The 19,299-nt window shown below is 47.0% G+C and overlaps 1 protein-coding gene across 1 annotated transcript in view; it reads right to left on the bottom strand.

The window, feature by feature from the left end:
• LOC147693183 (uncharacterized) overlaps positions 1-19,299 on the bottom strand; it is a 142,507-nt gene that overhangs the window by 12,128 nt on the left and 111,080 nt on the right. Inside the window, exon 6 of the mRNA XM_086939425.1 lies at positions 9,437-9,535. Within this exon, the coding sequence (XP_086795551.1) occupies positions 9,437-9,535 (99 nt within the window). The remainder of the gene's footprint in view (positions 1-9,436; positions 9,536-19,299) is intronic.

Raw genomic sequence — 19,299 nt, 5'->3', positions numbered from 1 at the left:
AGCATACGCTTTGTGTACTTGGCTGTGCATTACCTGATATTGTATTGGCTGTGCATTACCTTATATTGTATTACTATTAGCATAGCGCTTTGTCTCCGCGCTTGAACCCGCTCCCACTGCGACAGTATCTGTAACTATATTTGGCCCTCATAGCGCCCCATTGCTCCTTGTTTGTTGTTGTTGCGGCCATTTTGCTTGTTGACCTGAGCCCTCCCTCCACCTCGCTCCCGCCTCCCTGCTGCTCCTCCCACGCTCTGCCCTCTCCACTATCCATTTATGTCAGATGTCCCAACGCGCAGCGTCCACGCGCTACGGCCGCGCCGAAGGTGCGCCAAAGGTAAGCCCGTCTACGCCCGTCCGCGCCTGGACCGCGCCCAGCGCCAGACCCCCTGGCCCCCGTCCCTCCCCCGCCACCCGCATTACATACGCCGCCTCCACCCTCTTAGCCCTAAACCCCGGCCGCCTCCCCAATTGCGCCCAAGCCACTCCTGGACACACCCATGGACCCTTCACATGCAACTCCTGCAAGTATGACAGCACCAAGACCTACTCCACATCCACGAACACCAAACAGAGATCTGACCCCAACCACCTAAAATGCATCCTGCTCAACGCCCGCTCGGTCCACAGACACGCCATCGACCTTTGGAATCTACTAGACACCATCTCTCCGGACGTCGCCTTCCTAACAGAAACATGGATGAACGCCTCCTCAGCCCCAGACATCACCATTGCCATCCCGGAAGGCTACAAGATCATCCGAAAAGACCGCACCAAGCAAACAGGAGGAGGCATCGCCATCGTCCATAAGAATTCCATCCGCATATCAACCAGCTCAGACGTCAACCTCGCTAGTGCCGAACACCTTCACTTCCAGATCCACACCGACCCCAAGACCACACTCAGAGGCACCCTCCTCTACAGGCCACCTGGACCTCGCGTACAATTCAGTGAAGACATCACTGACTTTATCACTCCACACGCCCTCCCCTCCAAGGACTACATTCTACTGGGAGACCTCAATTTCCACCTGGAAAAGAGCAACGACAACAACGCCACCACCCTTCTAGACAATCTCGCCAACCTCGGACTCAAACAACTCGTTAATACCCCCACTCACCACGCAGGTCACACACTCGACCCTTTCTTCACCTCCAGCAAACATATCTCCTTCAGTCACACCACAGCTCTCCATTGGACGCACCACAGCTGCGTTCACTTTGTCTACAAAAAGACCACCACCCACAACCATCCTCAACCTACTCTGCGAAGAAACTGGAACAAAATCACCATCGACCAGATCTCCTCATCGCTCCTTCAATACCCCCCTACCCACTCTTCAAACCCCAACCAAGCAGCCATTAACCTCACTCAATGGCTAACCAACAGCGCCGACAACCTAGCACCTTTGAAAAAACATCAAATCAAACTAGGCAGCAAAAACGCCCCCTGGTTCAACGATGATCTTAAGAAATCCAAGAAACTCTGTCGCTCCCTTGAGAAGGCCTGGAAAAAAAACCCAAACACCAGCACCAGGGAAGCCTTCAAAAACGCCACCCGCATACACCACCAACTGATCCGGACTGCCAAGAAAGCCGCATTCAAAGACCGACTAGACAACAACGCCCACAACAGCAAGGAATTATTCAACATCGTTAAAGAGTTTACCAACCCCACTGCCAACTCCAACGACATCACTCCCTCTCAAACACTTTGCGACTCCCTAGCTTTGTTCTTCCCCGACAAAATCGAAGACATCCACAACAGCTTCGACAACCAACCCGGAGACCAACCCACCCAACCTTCTGCCGTACCTTCACCCCCCTTGAACATCCTTAATGACTGGAACCCAATCTCCACTGAGGACACCATCCGCCTGATGAACTCCATCCACTCAGGATCCCCCACAGACCCATGTCCTCACCACATCTTCAACAAAGCAGATTCCATCATAGCACCGCACCTCCGAGACGTCATCAACTGCTCCTTCAACTCCGCCACCTTCCCGGAAAGCTGGAAACACGCCGAACTCAGCGCCCTTCTGAAAAAACCCACAGCTGACCCCACCGAACTCAAAAACTACCGCCCCATCTCGCTCCTTCCATTCCCGGCCAAAGTCATCGAGAAAGCCGTCAACAGCCAGCTCGCCACCTTCCTCGAAACCAACAAATCCCTTGACTCCTCACAGTCCGGCTTCCGAGCCAAACACAGCACCGAGACCACCCTCATCGCAGCAACAGACGACATTCGAACTCTACTGGACAATGGAGACACAGTCGCCCTCATCCTCCTCGACCTCTCCGCAGCCTTCGACACGGTCTGTCATAGCACCCTGTTACAGGAATCCAAGGAAAAGCACTGGAATGGATCACCTCGTTCCGTGCCGGAAGAACTCAGAGAGTCCGCCTTCCACCTTTCAAGTCAGAGGCCTCTGAAGTCATTTGCGGCGTGCCACAAGGATCCTCACTCAGCCCCACCCTCTTCAACGTATACATGAGCCCCCTCGCAGCCATCGCACGCCAACACAACCTCAACATCATCTCCTACGCCGATGACACTCAACTGATCCTCTCACTCACCAAAGACCCCAACACCGCCAAAACCAACCTACATGAAGGAATGAAAGAAGTGGCCGAGTGGATGAAGCACAGCCGTCTGAAACTGAATTCAGACAAAACAGAAGTCCTTATCTTAGGTACCTCCCCCTCCGCCTGGGACTACTCTTGGTGGCCAGAGGCCCTTGGAAAAGCACCCATCCCGACGGACCACGCACGGAACCTGGGCGTCATCCTGGACTCCTCACTATCGATGACCAGACAAGTCAACGCCGTTTCATCATCTTGCTTCAACATTCTTCGCATGCTCAAAACAACATTTCGCTGGATCCCCACCGAAACTAGAAAAACGGTCACCCATGCACTGGTTACAAGCCGCCTGGGCTACGGAAACACCCTATACGCCGGTACCACCGCAAAACTTCAGAAAAAACTCCAACGCATCCAGAACGCATCAGCCAGACTCATACTAGACATTCCGCGTAAAAATCACATTTCTGATCACCTGAAAAACCTCCACTGGCTCCCTGTCAATAAGAGGATAACATTCCGCCTCCTAACCCTCGCACACAAAGCACTTTACGAACTTGGACCCGAATGCCTCAGCACACGACTTTCCTTCTACACCCCCCCCGCCAGCTACGCTCTTCCAACCAAGCCCTTGCCGCTGTACCTCGCATCAACAAAACCACCATGGGAGGAAGATCCTTCTCCTACCTGGCGGCTAAAACCTGGAACTCACTTCCCATTCACCTTCGCCTCACTCAGAACCACCTAGCATTCAGAAAGCAACTTAAAACCAGGATATTCGACAAGTAATTCCCCACCCTTCTTCAAGCGCCTTGAGACCCTCTGGGTATGTAGCGCGCTATATAAATTTTCTGACTTGACTTGACATGTTGCAAGAACTTACAGATACGTCAGTATTCACGACGTATCTGTAGGCACAAAATTAGCCCATTGCTGGAGTGTGTCCGAAAACAGATGCAACTCCAGCAATGTGACCTTTCACATGGGGCAACCCCCATGTGAAAGGATCTGTGTCACAACGCCTGCTTCAAGCAGGCGTAAGGATTTGACGCAATGGCGTTTGCTATTAGGAAGGGAACGCCACTTCCTAATAGCGAGGCACAAAACCTATTTTGTACATGGCCCATGAGGTTTTTGCACGTGCAAACGGGTTGCAAACCCGTTTGTGCATGCGAAACCAGGTCGTACATACATCTGAATAATTGATCAATTACAGTTTGCGACAGAAAGCCGGTACTTTATCGTTTCCAGAGCAAAAAGTCAGTTGAGATGGGGAACTTCTGTTTGGTCCTTATCAAACAGTATCCAGAGGCTTCAGAGCATTTATGTATTATTCCCAATAGGACCTGAGTAGAGTTCTAAGATTAGCAGTGAATACACAAGTGTCACCAGCCTCCGCTTAGGTTTTAATGGTGCATGGTTAAAACGTGATACTTATTCATGTGTCTTAGAAGGGGTGGGTGCCTTGCCTCTTGGCATAGAGACAGAAGCAGCTTTATGAATTCATAATCTAGCCAACAGTTTGCTAAGAGACTCTTTATCTTCGTCTAAGGGTGTGTTGATATCCATTGTGTTTAAAAATGAAGTGCAGTGATCTGCAGTGATTTGTTTGTTGGTCGCCTAAAGATTGGAACAATAAGATTGAACCTTGTTGCGAGTTCTTTACGTTTAGAACTTATCTTGCCCTTCATTATGTTAATTAGGGATCCATTCTTCTTGAATCTGAGGTAAAACGCGACCATTTTTTCAAAGCGTATTTTGGTATCAAAGTTTCTTTCTTTTCTGAGCTTCAACCCTCCTGAATGCTCTTAGGCTCAAGATTCTGATATAATTGAATTTTAGGCGCCTCAGTTTTTTTAGATGGGCTAAGCTTTTAAGGCGCAGGTGTTCGGCTTCCAAATATTTAATCTCTTTGGTGATCTAATTAATCAATCCGTCAAAAGAATTTATTGTGTAACTTAAAACCTTAAAAGTACAAATAATATAAAATACATAAAAAAGTAAAACCATTGTTTTCAGGAACATTAGATGCCCAGTTTGAATCGACAACCTACTTAAAAGATCAATTTAATTAAAATCAACTTCTGTAATACAACCAGTTACATAAATATATTAAAAGAAACATACGAAGCAGCCAAACGTAGCACCATTAACAAAGTAAAAAGCCTAAGCTATTTCATTTCTTGCACATACTAGCATTTAAGAGTTTTGTTCCTTAGCCTAAAAGCTCCTGCACTAAACCTGCAACAACAGAAATAACCAGGGGAGATTAGAGCATTTGCAAATACAACATCACTGGTTTCACTTGTTGAAATCCATCCCTTTTAGCAATGGCAAGATAAAATCCTCTGTAATGGCTGATAAAACTCACAGAAGAATATAAAATACATCACATCTTGCGATGAGAAGTTGTCACAAGAACAAGGGTGAAATCCTCAACTTTACTAAAATCTTTAGGGACTGCGAGGACCCAGTGGATCATATGAAACCTAAATCTCATAAATAAATGTCGATGACGAAGTTTAACATCCATCGTCAGGTATGGCTCCAACGCTGGACCCATCAATAACATGGCATGTGCCCTCGCCGAGGGTTTAGTCAGCTTCCTTCCTGCAGCCATTAATGAACGAGATAGGTTCTTAATCACCACCAAATTCCTTTTCACCCCCAATTTAGGATTGTTTAATAAGCCAGGTCGCCCCACCTTTTCCAGCCAGTTTTAAACATACCCAATCCAGGGGGTTCAGAGACTTTTCTTCGGTGATAAATAATCACTAAGCACTTCTCTGTTTAGGTCTGCAGCTGGGTGTGTCCATATTCTCAGCCATCGCAAGATTGGAGCCAAGGCAATAAGGTCTGAGACATATCCTGTGCCCAACTCCTCATGGGCCACAAAAGCAGGGATACTAGCAGGAACTGTCAAGGTGTTCCTCATAAACCTATCTTCTACCTGTTGCAGCTCCCACGTTCCTTGTAGCTAAGAGATCAGACCCATACCGTGGCATAGGAATACATTTTTCTAAATACACCTTAATTAGTACCATTGAATGACCTGGCCACTAATATTCTTGCAAAGTCTGTTGTTGCTGCAACAGCTCTTAGCAAGGTGTTATTTTTCCTAGTTTTATGTGGGTTCCAAGACCCTGCTCATGAAACACAATGTGCAGGTGGCGACTTTTGTAAGTTCAACTCCCTCACTAAAGAGTTTTATCTTAACTTTCTTTCGTTGGCCCACTACAGTTGAGTGAAATTTAGTAAACTTTGTTGTTAGGTCCAAAGAATCCATGAAGCGCCCAAAGGCATCCGAGAGTCTTCGCAAGCCCGCCGGGGTCCTTGCTATCAGGCCTGCATCGTCTGCATACATTAAAGGAGGAATCATTTCTTTGGCAACCCTGGGTGTATCGCTACAGGTGGCAGTGACTCTGGGCTCTAGTTGGTTGATGTAGAGTGTGAACAGCAGAGGGGCAAGAATGAACCCCTGCCTAACCACCCTGTTGATCTCCACTGCTGCAGATAAGCTGCCATCCTCGTCATACCTAATGAAAGCCACGAGATGTGTATGGAGGATGTGTAGGAAGCCACTAAATTATAATCCACCTCTATTTGAATAAGCTTGGGCCACACTTTAGGTGTGTTTACTCGGTCAAAGGCTGCAGTAAGGTCCATCAAAGCCATGTAGAGATTCCCATCTTTGGCGATCTTATACTTGCGAATAATCATCTGTAAATTCAGGCACTGGTCTAATGTCGCTAACCCCTTCCTAAAACCATACTGGAGGTATGAGATTATATTATTTTCTTCGAGTCAATTAGTTAATCTAACCAGCACCGCCCTCCCCATGCTGCATATGATAGCAGGGAGATGGGCTGGTAGCACTGGAGATGGCCTTTAGCCCCCTTTTTAAATGCAGGGACAATAATAGACTTTAACCACGCCTCGGGAAAGCTTTTTCTACATGCTGCATTAAAAACCTGAGATAGTTTAGCCCATTTTTAATGTATCAGCATTATACAGATCTGCTGTGACTTTATCTACCCCCTACCAAAGCCATGATGGCTTCACAGACCTCCTCTTCGCTAAAAGACAACAGCCGGCCTTACCCTCTGGCTCCCACTCCAGCTTTTCATCACCACCCTCACCCTCCCAAAAAAGTCTTAAAGATATACAACCCATTTATAAGGGGGGGTTAAGCATTCCAGATTGGTGTTCTGATATCCTGAAAAAAGGGTCTATTTACTATTTCCCAAAGGTTTGGCGATCGCGGAGAGCCCTTGATTGCAAAAGTTTGTCCCAGGCTTGGTCCCCAACTTCCAGCTTCTATCTCTGAATCTCTACTTTATACAATTTCCTACAGGCTCTTATACCTTTCCTGTCCAGTGGAACTTTATTTGGGCAGAGAGTAAGGGCCCGATTCACAGAACTAACTTAAGACAAAATCCTAAACTTACTACCATTTTGGTATTCACAGAAGGCACTTGCTCATTTCGGTATTCACAGAAGTTAGGAGTCCTAACTTTAGGACTCCTAAATGCCTTCTGTGAATACCGAAAGTCTTAAAATTAGGATTTTTCTCAACTTTACTACTTCTAAACTGAGAAAAATCCTACTTTTAAGACTTTCGGTATTCGCAGAAGGCATTTAAGAGTCCTAAAGTTAGGAGTCCTAACTTTACTATCCTAAACTGGTATGGAATGAGAGGTAGTAAGAAGAATTTTCTTGAAGGTTTGTGGTGGACTTGCTCTGACAAGGTCCATAAATTCATTGTGTGATATTTTTGGAAGGAATGCAGAGGCTGGGATAGCATACTCTTGGAGGATTGTTTCGGAAAGGGTTGAGGCTGGTGTTTTTTCTTTGATTTAGATAGGAGTCCAACGTGTCTGCTTCGGATGGGTAATGATTTTCCAGTTTGTCTGTGATGTCTTAAGTAATGTAATGAGCTCCTTCTAGGCAATTTTCTTTTACAAAATCCAGTGAGAATTTGATAAAAATTCTTTATTAGCACATTTAACATTTTGAATTCTGTGTGAATACAATTATTTCTTAGCTTTTTGGATTGCTGACTTGAATAACCTGTTAAGTTTCTACGGGTGAAGCTTGTCCTCATTGGTGCATTTTCTATTTTGCTGTAATCTCTTTTAGCTCTGTATGTCTCCAAGGTGCTTGTTTTCTTATGTGTTCTTCCCAGTGGTATAAGGATATCCAAAGATTTCTGTAGCCACTCATATAGTTCTTGAACGGAATTTATTGTGTCTCGATCTGTTAGTTGTGTTTTTTAGTGTTTAAAATTGAGTTTGTTCCACAGTCGATAGATGGATGCATGTACGGTTGGTTTAGGTGTATTGCACTGAGTTGTTTTATGCTGGAAAGCAAGAAAATGGTGGTCTGCCCATGAGACTGGTGTAATTGCTTGAATGATAAATAGTTCTGGATTTGGATAGCGATATGTGTGGGTTTGTGTACGATCTGAAGTAGGTTCAGTGCGTCTAGGCCAGTAATTGTTGTTTTTGGATGTGCCATCTTTTGTTTGTCAAACCAAATGTTGAGGTCACCAAGAATGCATTGGTTGGAGTGTAGTGTTATCAGGTTTGAAACAGTGTCTAGAAGTGTGTCTGGGAAGGTCACATTGCTAGGTGGAGGTTTGTAAAGGAGCACAAAGTTACAGGAGGAAGATGGTGTAGGGTTGCATCTGGTGAAGAGGGATTCACAACCTTGTAGGAAGACATTATCTGCCTTGGTTATATTTAATGTTTGCTTGAATTCAACAGCTAGACCACCTCCTCTTTTGCCTATATGATTCTGTGCGATAGTTTGATAGCCTAGAGGAATGGCTTTGTGCAACACTGGAGCCATATCATCTCCCAACCATGATTCAGTTATGAAGGGTAAGTCAGGTTGTGTGTCAGTGAGAAGGTCGTAGATGTGATGCTTTTATAGTGATTGAGCATTTATTAGTAAGCAGTTTAGAGAATGTCTTTTGGTGATGGTGTGAGTTTGTTTTGTAAAAGAGGGGGCAGTGTTTTGTGGAAATGTAGCAGGTGTAACCTTAGTGCTGGTATTAGCTGCATGAGGATAGCAATAGCACAATTGTTCTGTATCATTACCCTCGTCCTCCCCGCTCATAGCCTCGATGCCCGGGCTGAGACACCCTGAGCCCTGACCATAAATAGCCCAAGTGGTCAGGTGACCCCTTCGACCAATGTGAACCCTAGCCTTAATACTATCCAATCAGATCACTAGCGCTAAGCCCTAGGACCAATAGAAGACCAAGTACTTACAACCAATCACAGCCCTAGTGATAGCAGCCAATCAGAAATGAAACCCTAATCCCTAGGTCAAATAAAAAGCCTAGCACCAGGAACCAATAAAAAATCTTAGAGCTATCTGCCAATCAGAACACTAACCCTAAACCCTACATCCAATAGAATCACTAACCCAGGTCCAATCAGAGCTCTACACCTATCAGCCAATCGGTACACTAATCCTAAACCCAACAGAAACATCAGATACAGCAGCCAATCAGAGCAGAGATGTCACGTTCAATAGCAGTTTATATAAGGGGCATGTGACATCAAGCTCAGACTGTTGAGGAGGGGGCTGGGACTTGCTCCCCAAATTCAGAATCTCCTTGCAGACAGACAGGCTCAATGTGTAATGCCTCAGTATCCATCCATGAAGTAATGACTACTTAAAGCACATCCAACAAGAGCTGGCTCAATCACAGAGGGCTTGTCAAAGTCCGTCTGACCATCCCAAAAGCAGGAAACAGATACATTTTACATATCAGAATAAACATGAAGTTCCACAGCTTTCGGAAACAAAATCTTGGATCATCTGACTCATTTTTCACTCACCGGATGGAACCTGGCTGCGTTTAACTCTCGTCCTGTTCTGGGGCTCCATGCAGCCGGTTTCCTCTTCATCTTTTATGTGAAAGGAAACAACCTTGTACTCTGTTATTAATAATAAAAAATAGGTAGAAATTAAAATCTCATATAAATATATATTTTGCTCATATGCCTCGAACATATACATTTTACTCAGAATACATTATAAAAAGATGAGAATTTCCTTAGGAAATAACGCAGGGAGTGTGGTTCGCCATTTTAAATGATGCCAGAACTGCTGAATCTCTGTCAGGTTACTGTGGTATAAGGGATGATTCCTTGAAAAGGACCCCTATAGAAGGCTCTGCACAAGTCAGACCACAGGTGCAGTTTTACACCGGTCTATGCTGAGAGATTAGGTTACCCTCTGCACCGCTTTTAAAAGGCTTTTTCATAAACCAGCCCAGGCAGGTGACAGCTCGGATCCCATAATACACCAGCATTAAAAAGGTTTACGCATCTGTAGGAAGGTGGATACCTGACTATGGTTGCCCCCAACTTTTTGCCTGGTGTTTTGCTGGTTTTCCGACTTAGTTGACCTGGGGCCCTGCCAATCAGGACCCCAGGCCTACTGCACTCTCTCTAAAATGGATTCCATGTACCTTAGGTACATTTCCAATTGGGACTGGGCCACCTTATCAGACCCTGTAACTCAGGGCATATGTGTACCCAGGGCCTACCAGGGGCTGAAGCATGTATTATGCCACCCCTGGATGGCCATCTAAATCTGACACAACTGGCTGCACGACAGCTGGGGCAAGGTGGTGTACTCACCCTTTGCTTTAGATATAGTATACCTATATCTAACCCTAAAAATGGACACACAGATTCCTATCAGTCACTCCTATGGCAGGCCTTGACAATCCTGAAGGCAGAGTGTTTGGAATTGTGTGAAATGGTGCTATGGCATGAGCTGAGCCCGTTTGCAGCTTGCGGAACCAAGTCCTAATAGCTGTTCCATGATAACGCATACCATATACTCTTAAGTGCATTATAATCCTCGCGGTTAAATGCTATCTTTGGTATTGCTTTATCAAAACATGTCGAGTAAGGTGTCATACGAATTGGAATACTAACCCCTCGCCAAGTCTGGCGACGGGGTTAGCATTCCACCCTTCTAGAGGGACACAACATGTATGTAACTGTGAACCCCGGTTAAAGTTAAACGAAGCCTCAGCTCCACAAAATGGATGCTGCCACCACAGACACGAGTCTGACCTCCTGCTGCTAGGAGTCCTTCCAGCGAGGAGAGCTTGGACAAAGGGTTTCCTGTCAGGGGCGGTGCTAGCACCATCCCAGACAGGGTTTTGTGTATCCTGGGTAGGCAGGGCTTTACAGGAAGGTGACTGCTGAGTGGCACCCCGGTGCTCACTACGCATCTGCCGGCTAGAACCAGTTCCAGGGGCACACCAGCCCCTGGCCTGGGGAAAGTCCGGCATGGGAGAGGGGTGTAACCACCCCCCTTCCTGGTCCCACCCCTAGGGCAGGACCTAGTCGCGTACCCACCCCTTTCTTTAGGATAAAGGCAGGAGCGGGGACCCTTCCAAATTAGATCATCTTTGAATCAAGAAACGACTTTCTACGAAAGGACTTCAAGACTCTTCTCAAGATTTCTCCCTTGTGACTAAGGAGTAGTCACCCTGCATCCGCAGGCACCATCTAAGAACTCTGCGGTTTGCTGCACGTCCTTCCTCAGGAATCCGACCGACCAGCACAACGAGACCCGGCTTCCCTGGCACCTCTGACCTCTACCTACCTCTACAGCTAAGCTGAGAACCGTAGGTGCGACGAGACCTCGAGGGACCGGCCATCATCAAAACTGCACAGCCCTTATCCAGCACGACCGCCGAGGGATCCTCTGGTGAGTGCTTTGGGGTCCGAGAAGCCCCGACCCTGAGCAGCTCCAGCACCGAAGTCCAGCCTCCCAGCATCTCCACGATCTGCGTGGGGCCCTTCTGCTTTTTGCTGCTCACCGCGTTGTTTGGCTACTAGCCCGCTGGCTTGTGGCCTTCTTAACGGTGCCCGACGACATCACTGCTGCTGGTCTGGTTGCTCCAGACTGGCCCTTGCTCCCTTCCAAAAGAGGAGCACCCCGGACCCTCCTGGTCCACTCCAGACGCCATTTTGAGTCCACTGCGTGGGCTTGAATTTGCCAAGACTTGTTGCCCCAATCCTGGGTCCAGCGACGTCGACAGCATCATCCATCGTGGGACAGCTCGCTCCTCCATCCTGGTCGCCGACAACGCCTCCTGGTCCGTGAGATCTGCAGAGCACAGCGTCGCCCACTCACCTAGTCGAGGTGACTACCATCCGGTGCCCTCCTGGTGCCACCTGACTACTGGCTAGTAGTCACGAACTTGGTCCCCTCTGCTTTCAGGTGTCATCCATCTTCGATCCAGGCTTGGATCAACTCGAACTATCTTCACTGGTCGCCTGCCAGCAACTTCTTTCTTCAGGCTCCTGGTTCGTCTACGAGGATTCCTGACGTCTTTTGAGACCTATGCAGCTGCAGCCCCTGGGCTAGGTAACTTCGGCATTTTGGTGCCCCAGCATAGCCTCACTATCCAAGGGTCAGGATCCACTGTCGTTTTCGATCTACCTTATCGGGTTCGCCCGAGAACGCGAACTTTGTGAAATCTAGCTACCATAGCCTTTGTCCCGCATCCCGCGTGAGAGTGCACACTCTGCACCCGAGTCCCCTAGGCCTCCTACTAGTAATCTGAAGGTTCAGTAACATAGTCCTAGCGATTCCAAAGCCTATTAGTACAGTACTTACCTGCTAGTAATTTCGCATTCCACTTCCATAGTATATGGTTTGTCGTGTCCCTCGGGCATTTATGTAAAATGTGCAACTTATAGTATTTTCATAAGAGTTTTGTTGTGTGCTTAGTACCCTGTCCTCATAAAGAGTACAGGGCTGTTGTGATCTAAATAAATACACTGTTTATTTTCATAACACTTGTGTGGTGTCCTTTCACTTGGTGTTCAAGGGGTATATGTGATGGTATAACAGCTGGCTTAACACGCCCTCTAGAGTTTAGCCCGAAGACTGCTCGTATCCACGCTACTAGGATAGCTGGTCTATAAGGTTGACTTACAACCAATCACCATAAGGGTTGTTTGGACTGATACAAAGTGCTCACTAGAATAGTGAACATTATATATCAGGCCAACTTCTCACAGCATCAATGTAGAACCTATGATGCAAACATATCTTACTGTGCCAGACATAACAGCAGCGAGTAGGACCCACACAATATAGATTCCATTTAGTACCTATCTTGAGATGTGTTTCTTATCATATAGAGATTTCTGAAGAACTGGTAAACCCTGCCCAATGCCACTGCCAATAGTCATCATAAATGACCTTAGAATCTGAGAGAGTTTGATCTTCAGACACAAGGGGCCCGATTCACAGAACTAACTTAAGACAAAATCCTAAACTTACTACTTTTGGTATTCACAGAAGTTAGGATTCTGTCTTAAGTTTGTCTTAAGACAGACTTAAGACAGACTTAGGACAAAATCCGAACTTAAGTCTGTCTTAAGACAAACTTAAGACAAAATCCTAACTTCTGTGAATACCAAAAGTAGTAAGTTTAAGATTTTGTCTTAAGTTAGTTCTGTGAATCGGGCCCAAGGTACCTGGAGCAGACTTTGAGATGATGGGTCACCAAGATGACCCCTCAGAGTGGAAAACAAAGGCGATACAGAGACGCAGTGTTCTGGAATGTAAGCGATAAGGGTGGTTCTTGCATTCAAAGTCCCTGAGGATATGCCAACTTGAGTATATCCAATGCTGTGTCTGCAGCTGGAGACACAGCAGAACCTCAGTGCCCAGGGAGACAGACCTAGAGTTAGGATCTGCTACAAATTGCATAGATTCATATTCAGGAATCGTTTATTAAATCTATTCCCTCTTCCTAATACATGGTGTTTTGTGGGTCACTGTTGTGTCCATCTGGTTTGACATAAACATTGTATAGTTACAGTCTGACCATACCTCCCTTACAGTCAGTGAATTAGATTTACAATGACTACCTAGGTAACAAGGCCATTTCAAGAAGGTGGTAAGCCAGCTCATTAGGCCGCTGTACAGCTATCACTGGGTCACGTGAGCGGGTCCTGGCAGGGCTAACTCGGCATTTGGACATTCTGGGGTTGATAAAACTAATCTTGTCAATTTGTGTAGCAGTAACACATTCTTGCAACACTGAGATATGCCAGCCTTAAAGTGCTATGTAATAGTATTGTATTATGTTTGACCACTGTTGTTATTATGGTTCACACAGGGCTTAGAGGCCATGCAAATGCAAAGTGCCTCTATGGTGCCCCTGGAAGGTTGCTGTTAAAAATTTGAGTAATATGAATTTACTTGGGTGCTGGTCTCAACATTTACCACACCTACATCTCAAAGGGGGCGTGCCGTCTGTGCAAAATGCCTTTGGTAATTTGATCTTGCAATAAGCCTTTTCCAGATCATTAACTGTTAAGCTGTAATTCTGCAACATATCAAACCATGTGTTTGCTTATGTACTGCATGCTGCATTCTAAACCACAAAGTGCTTACTATACAGATGCACTCAAGCGCCTAGGAGTGCAGTCGGTGGGAAGTGGCGCTTTATAATGACCATACAGTGAATTGAAACAAGCCCTTCCCACAGCCTGTTCTATTAGTAACCAGCAAGCCCGTTCTAACGTGTTCCTGTTTTTTTGTAACTATCTCAGGGGTGGGAAGGGGTGAGAAGGAGTGAGTGACTTTCTTGCTCCCTCTCCACGAACGCTCTCCTGGAAATTGAAAAACATACTGTGGCTTGAAAAACAAGATAAGAACATGATTTACAGGCCTGTTCCATTATGGTCGGAGAAGCAAAGGGCGAGCATTCACGGGCATGGGAGGGAGCAAGCAACAGCGGGGGCGGGGGATTGGGTGACGGGATAAGAAAAAAATGCATTGTGAGGGAGAGCAATTTTACAAGGGTCGGAGAAGCAGAAGGCAAGCAGACGCAGGAGTGCGGGATGTAGAACGCGACAGCGGGAGGCGGTGATTGGGGGACAAGACAAGAAGCAAGATAAGAACATGATTTACAGGCCTGTTTACAGAAACGGCGCAGTGCTCAGAGCGAGTGAAAACACAACCGCTCGTGAGGAGGGCTCTTAAACAAAGAACAAGCATTTACAATGCAATGGTCTCTGCATTATTAAATGTAAATGTAAATGTAAATGTAAGGTGTTTTGTAGCGCGCTCAATTACTACCGGAGTATCCTGGCGCGAATGACCGCTGGGGAACCCGTCCTGGCTTTCCCTGTGAGATGGTCCCGTGCTGGGTATCTCCAAGGTGAAGCCAGGCATCCCCGGCGTCTGTGGGGGGCCGTTGTAGAGATGAGGCAAGCTTAATGCCCAGAGTTACCGAGTGTGATCACTGCCCAAAGTGGGCACCGAGGCGAGAATTATCAGTCCGCTGACCCTGGTCCTCGACCTATTGGCATTGCTCATGACATTTTTTTCATTTTTTTAAAAAACATAAATAAATGGTATTGTCATTTACAATGGCAATAGGTGAGCATTAGAGAGTAGTAGAGAGTATTCGCGGACACAGAGCCACACACACACAGACAGAGCCGCGCACACACACACACACAGAGCCGCACACACACACACACACACAGAGCCGCACGCACACACACACAGAGCTGCGCACACACACACACACACAGAGCCGCGCACACACACACAGAGCCACGCACACACACACACACACAGAGACACACACACACACACAGAGCCACACACACACACACAGAGCCGCGCACACACAGACAGAGCTGCGCGCACACACAGACAGAGCTACGCACACACACAGACAGAACTACGCGCACACACAGACAGAGCTGCACGCACACACAGACAGAGCTGCACACACATAGAGCCACCTACAAAAAAACTACACACATACACAGAGCCACAGACACACCTACAGAGCCCAACACACAGACAGAGCCCAACACACACACAGAGCCCAACACACACAGAGCCCAACACACGCACAGAGCCCAACACACACACACAGAGCCCAACACACACAGACACAGAGCCAAACACACACAGACACAGAGCCACACACACAGACACAGAGCCACACACACAGACACAGAGCCACACACACAGAGCCACACACACAGAGCCACACACACACAGACAGAGCCACACACACACAACAAGAAAAACGGCCCAATCAGGGGGCAGAAGGCACGAAAAGCAGCCCAATCAGGGGGCAGAAGGCACGAAAAGCAGCCCAATCAGGGGCAGCAGGCACGAAAAGCGGCCCAATCAGGGGCAGAAGGCAAGAAAAATGGCATAATCATGGGGCAGAAAAGGACGAAAAGCGGCACAATCAGGGGGCAGAAAAGCACGAAAAGTGACACAATTAGGGGGCAGAAGGCACGGAAAGCGGCACAATCAGGGGGCAGAAGGCACGAAAAACACAATCACTATCACATTCAGTTATCTATCCCCTGTGTACATTCTATACAGAAAACATGTTTTTTCCTTCCCTCCTTTCTTCCCAGCATTGGCAGAGCCCACGGGACTAGCTTTAAAACTGTAAACCAATTTTGTGCATATAACACATGTAAACTGCGTTTGTGAGGGGCAGTGTTTACATACGTTACCACACTAAACTCACACCCATTGGCGCTTCCAATTGTATTACAACATTTACATAGCGCTTTGTGGCATGCCTACTTGTTTGTTTCAGAATGCTTTCCCATTTTTAAGTCCGACATTGCCAACTACATGCCCCGTTATAATGAGGAATTAAACAGAAAATGGAAATTATACCCTACCTTCCTCAAACCCAGGGAGGTCACTGTGTGGAATGTGCCATTTCTTTCCCCCAGCACTTCCCTGGGTGTGTATTGCGAGCAGGTACAGCTGCGTCTGTATTGTTACTTAAATCAGAAAAGAGGCGCCTGACAGGGTGTGCTCCGCTGCTGTTCCCCCCTGGCAGCCTCCGAAAGCATAGAACAGTTCTCTTTCTTAGGGAGAATGCCCCCGCCCCCTAAAGTACACGTTTTCCTAAAGTCCCTTGTCCTAAGAACACGATGCCAGGTGTGCAGGGGGCAGCGTCGTGGTGTGGAAGACAGCGGTGGCTAGTCAACTCCTTAACAACAACCACAAAACGAGAAAAACATAAAAGTAGGAACAAACACTCTGCGAGACAATGGCTGCACAAGGGCATCGGCGCCCAGAACACCCATGTTTGAGTAAGGAAAAGAAATGCTAAACCGTTTTTCTGACTCCTTATTGCAATAACTCATTGAAGCCACAAAGCGCCTTGTGAGCATACAGCCCATGGAACAGCGCTATGCAGTCGGGGCCGAAGTCATTTATGCCCCAGTTCCCCTTTACATTTGATGAAGTCATAAGCACCCCAAAGCCCACCAGCGTTTTAAAGTGTTACACATAAAGCATTAAGACACAGACATGGCTGGGAGATGTGTAATTACTTCAGTGGAAAGTAAAAAAAAAAAAAATCAACAAAGACACAGGCCGGACTTCATCAATAAAACATGAAATAGCCACAGAAGTTTGTGTGAGCCATGAAGCTCTATGTATATGTACACAAAATTCCTCCACAAAGCTCATACAATGACACCATGACCCACTGAATTGTCACAGGCACTGTGAGTAAGAAAGTGACCCTTCAGCTAGGAGTTTTCCCCGTAAGCCATGAAATGGCCCCTCACTCACACATATAATGAGGGAAAAACTATAGGGGGGAAAAGAAGATGGGAGTAAAGTTGAACAAAATAGAGCAAAAGCAACAATAAAGGCAGGGAAGCGGTGATAAATGTGAGCAAAAGAGGCAAAATAACACACACACACTCCCTCTCTCCTAAAGCACACATTAACACCAACTAATCGGTGAAAAACGCACAAATATCGAACCTCCACATAGAGATTAAGGCCGAACCCCGATTACCCCAAGCGCACCTGGAAACACCACACACCACCAAATGCCCACACACTGCGGGCATATACATATACACATCCCCGAATGCAACATACACAAATGAATGGGTGCAAACACACCATAACATGCACTCAAAGAATCACCAAATGCGAACATACACATTCATGCAGCCACCGTTAAAGACACAATTTCGCACTTGCCCTCCATTCAATGCACACAAACAACATCAAATGCACAAACGCACATTATATTACAGAAACACACACATACATACATCAAGTCAACACACACTCGCTTGTTATTTTGTCATTGGGATAGAAGCAAAGACGTGCACGCACAGCTGCACACACTCATAAAACACTTATTTTCACACAAACCTGAGATAACACGAGTCAACGAAGACCCTGAAACACCGGAAGCTGACTACTTTGCAAGCAGTCGGCATGGTGTGCACCGTGGGTGCAGCATCCGCAGACACACAATAACATGTAGATAAATCTCTCAACTTTTTTGTGTGCTCTGGATAATAACTTCTCTTTAAAAAAACATACATACCTTAGCAGGGAATTCGGGTAAACAGTGCTTTGCTGAGCTGGAATAGAACAAGGCAAGCTCCAGATTCCAGTGTGGCAAGTGGCACCAAAGCAGCAGGACAGTCGGTGAGTGCCACCCATTCTGGATGACAAAGGGCCAAATGTCACTATCTTAAGATGCCAGAGAGTTAGCTCACCCACCGAGGAAGGGAGTGGAGCAGGTCCCTATTTCTCAGAAATGTGTGTTATTACTTCAGATTGGCCAAAGGACAGCTACAAACCCTATAGAGTGGCATAGGGTCATACGTTTTCAACTAAGGGTAGCAAAAAGCAAAGATCCCCAGCTCAAAGAGTAGAGGGCCAAGTGATGCAGTTGTAGCATGTCAGAGGCGTCCATTTCCTGGTGGTAGTGATGGGAAAACTGAGCTTCTCATCACGGTGAATAGGGGCTGATATAGGATGCCACAGGTCACCGACGAAGGGTCACCTCCTCAAGATAGCAGTAGTGCAGCTGTTGTGGTCACTGGATGCCAGTGGGGCATGTCAGTATAAAATTAAAGCACAGTGGGGCAAGTGTGTTCCTCCCAAGATGCCAGAGGTGAGAGGGGCTTGCCCTTGGTGACAGAGTGTTGGCACCTCAAGTTGAAAAATGGACCGATGCGTTCGTGGTAGGGAACCAGAAGGCAGACAGAGAATTAAAACCCTGAGACACGGCTCCTGTTATAATAATAAACAAGTGGCAGCAATGAAGAATGCTGACTCAGAGGGACGTCAGAGGGGAGGCAGTGAGTGGGGCAGAGTGCAGTGGCTGCAAGTTGAGAGAGAATTGTATCCGTGTCACGGGGGCGGGAGATCGGACATTGAGAGTGGGATAGGTGGAGAAGGGCGGGCGGGAGTAGATAGGAGGGCAAACAAAAGCCGCCTCGGATGCAGCACTCTTGCTCCGCAGACGTCCAAATTGGCCCCTGCCTGTGGTTCAACACTAAAACAGGGTCGCTCTTTAAATCTGGGGAAGAAAGGGGAGGACTTTTAGGCAGGCTTTGTTCTCATCTTCTATTAATGGGAACGGGCTACAGTTAGTCTGGACATAAATATCTTGAGTTGTCATTTTTCCTGGAGAGGAGAGCGGTAGGGTGGGGGTACAATACTTCCTTCCTGACCTTTCTTGATGGAGATGAGGTGGGCTCTTGTTGCGGTTGGAGCAGGGGCAGCATCTTTACCTTGCCATGCGTCATCCTGGTTCTCGGCTCCTCTCCCCGCCGGAGATGCTCTCCTTTGCTGTACCGGGGGTCCGCTGACGCCATCGAAGGGGCGCCCTGTG

This window comes from Lissotriton vulgaris, chromosome 9, assembly GCF_964263255.1.
Source record: "Lissotriton vulgaris chromosome 9, aLisVul1.2, whole genome shotgun sequence".
Taxonomy (NCBI): domain Eukaryota; kingdom Metazoa; phylum Chordata; class Amphibia; order Caudata; family Salamandridae; genus Lissotriton; species Lissotriton vulgaris.
Note: the sequence above shows the minus strand (reverse complement) of the source record. Positions and strands in the feature narration are given on the sequence as shown.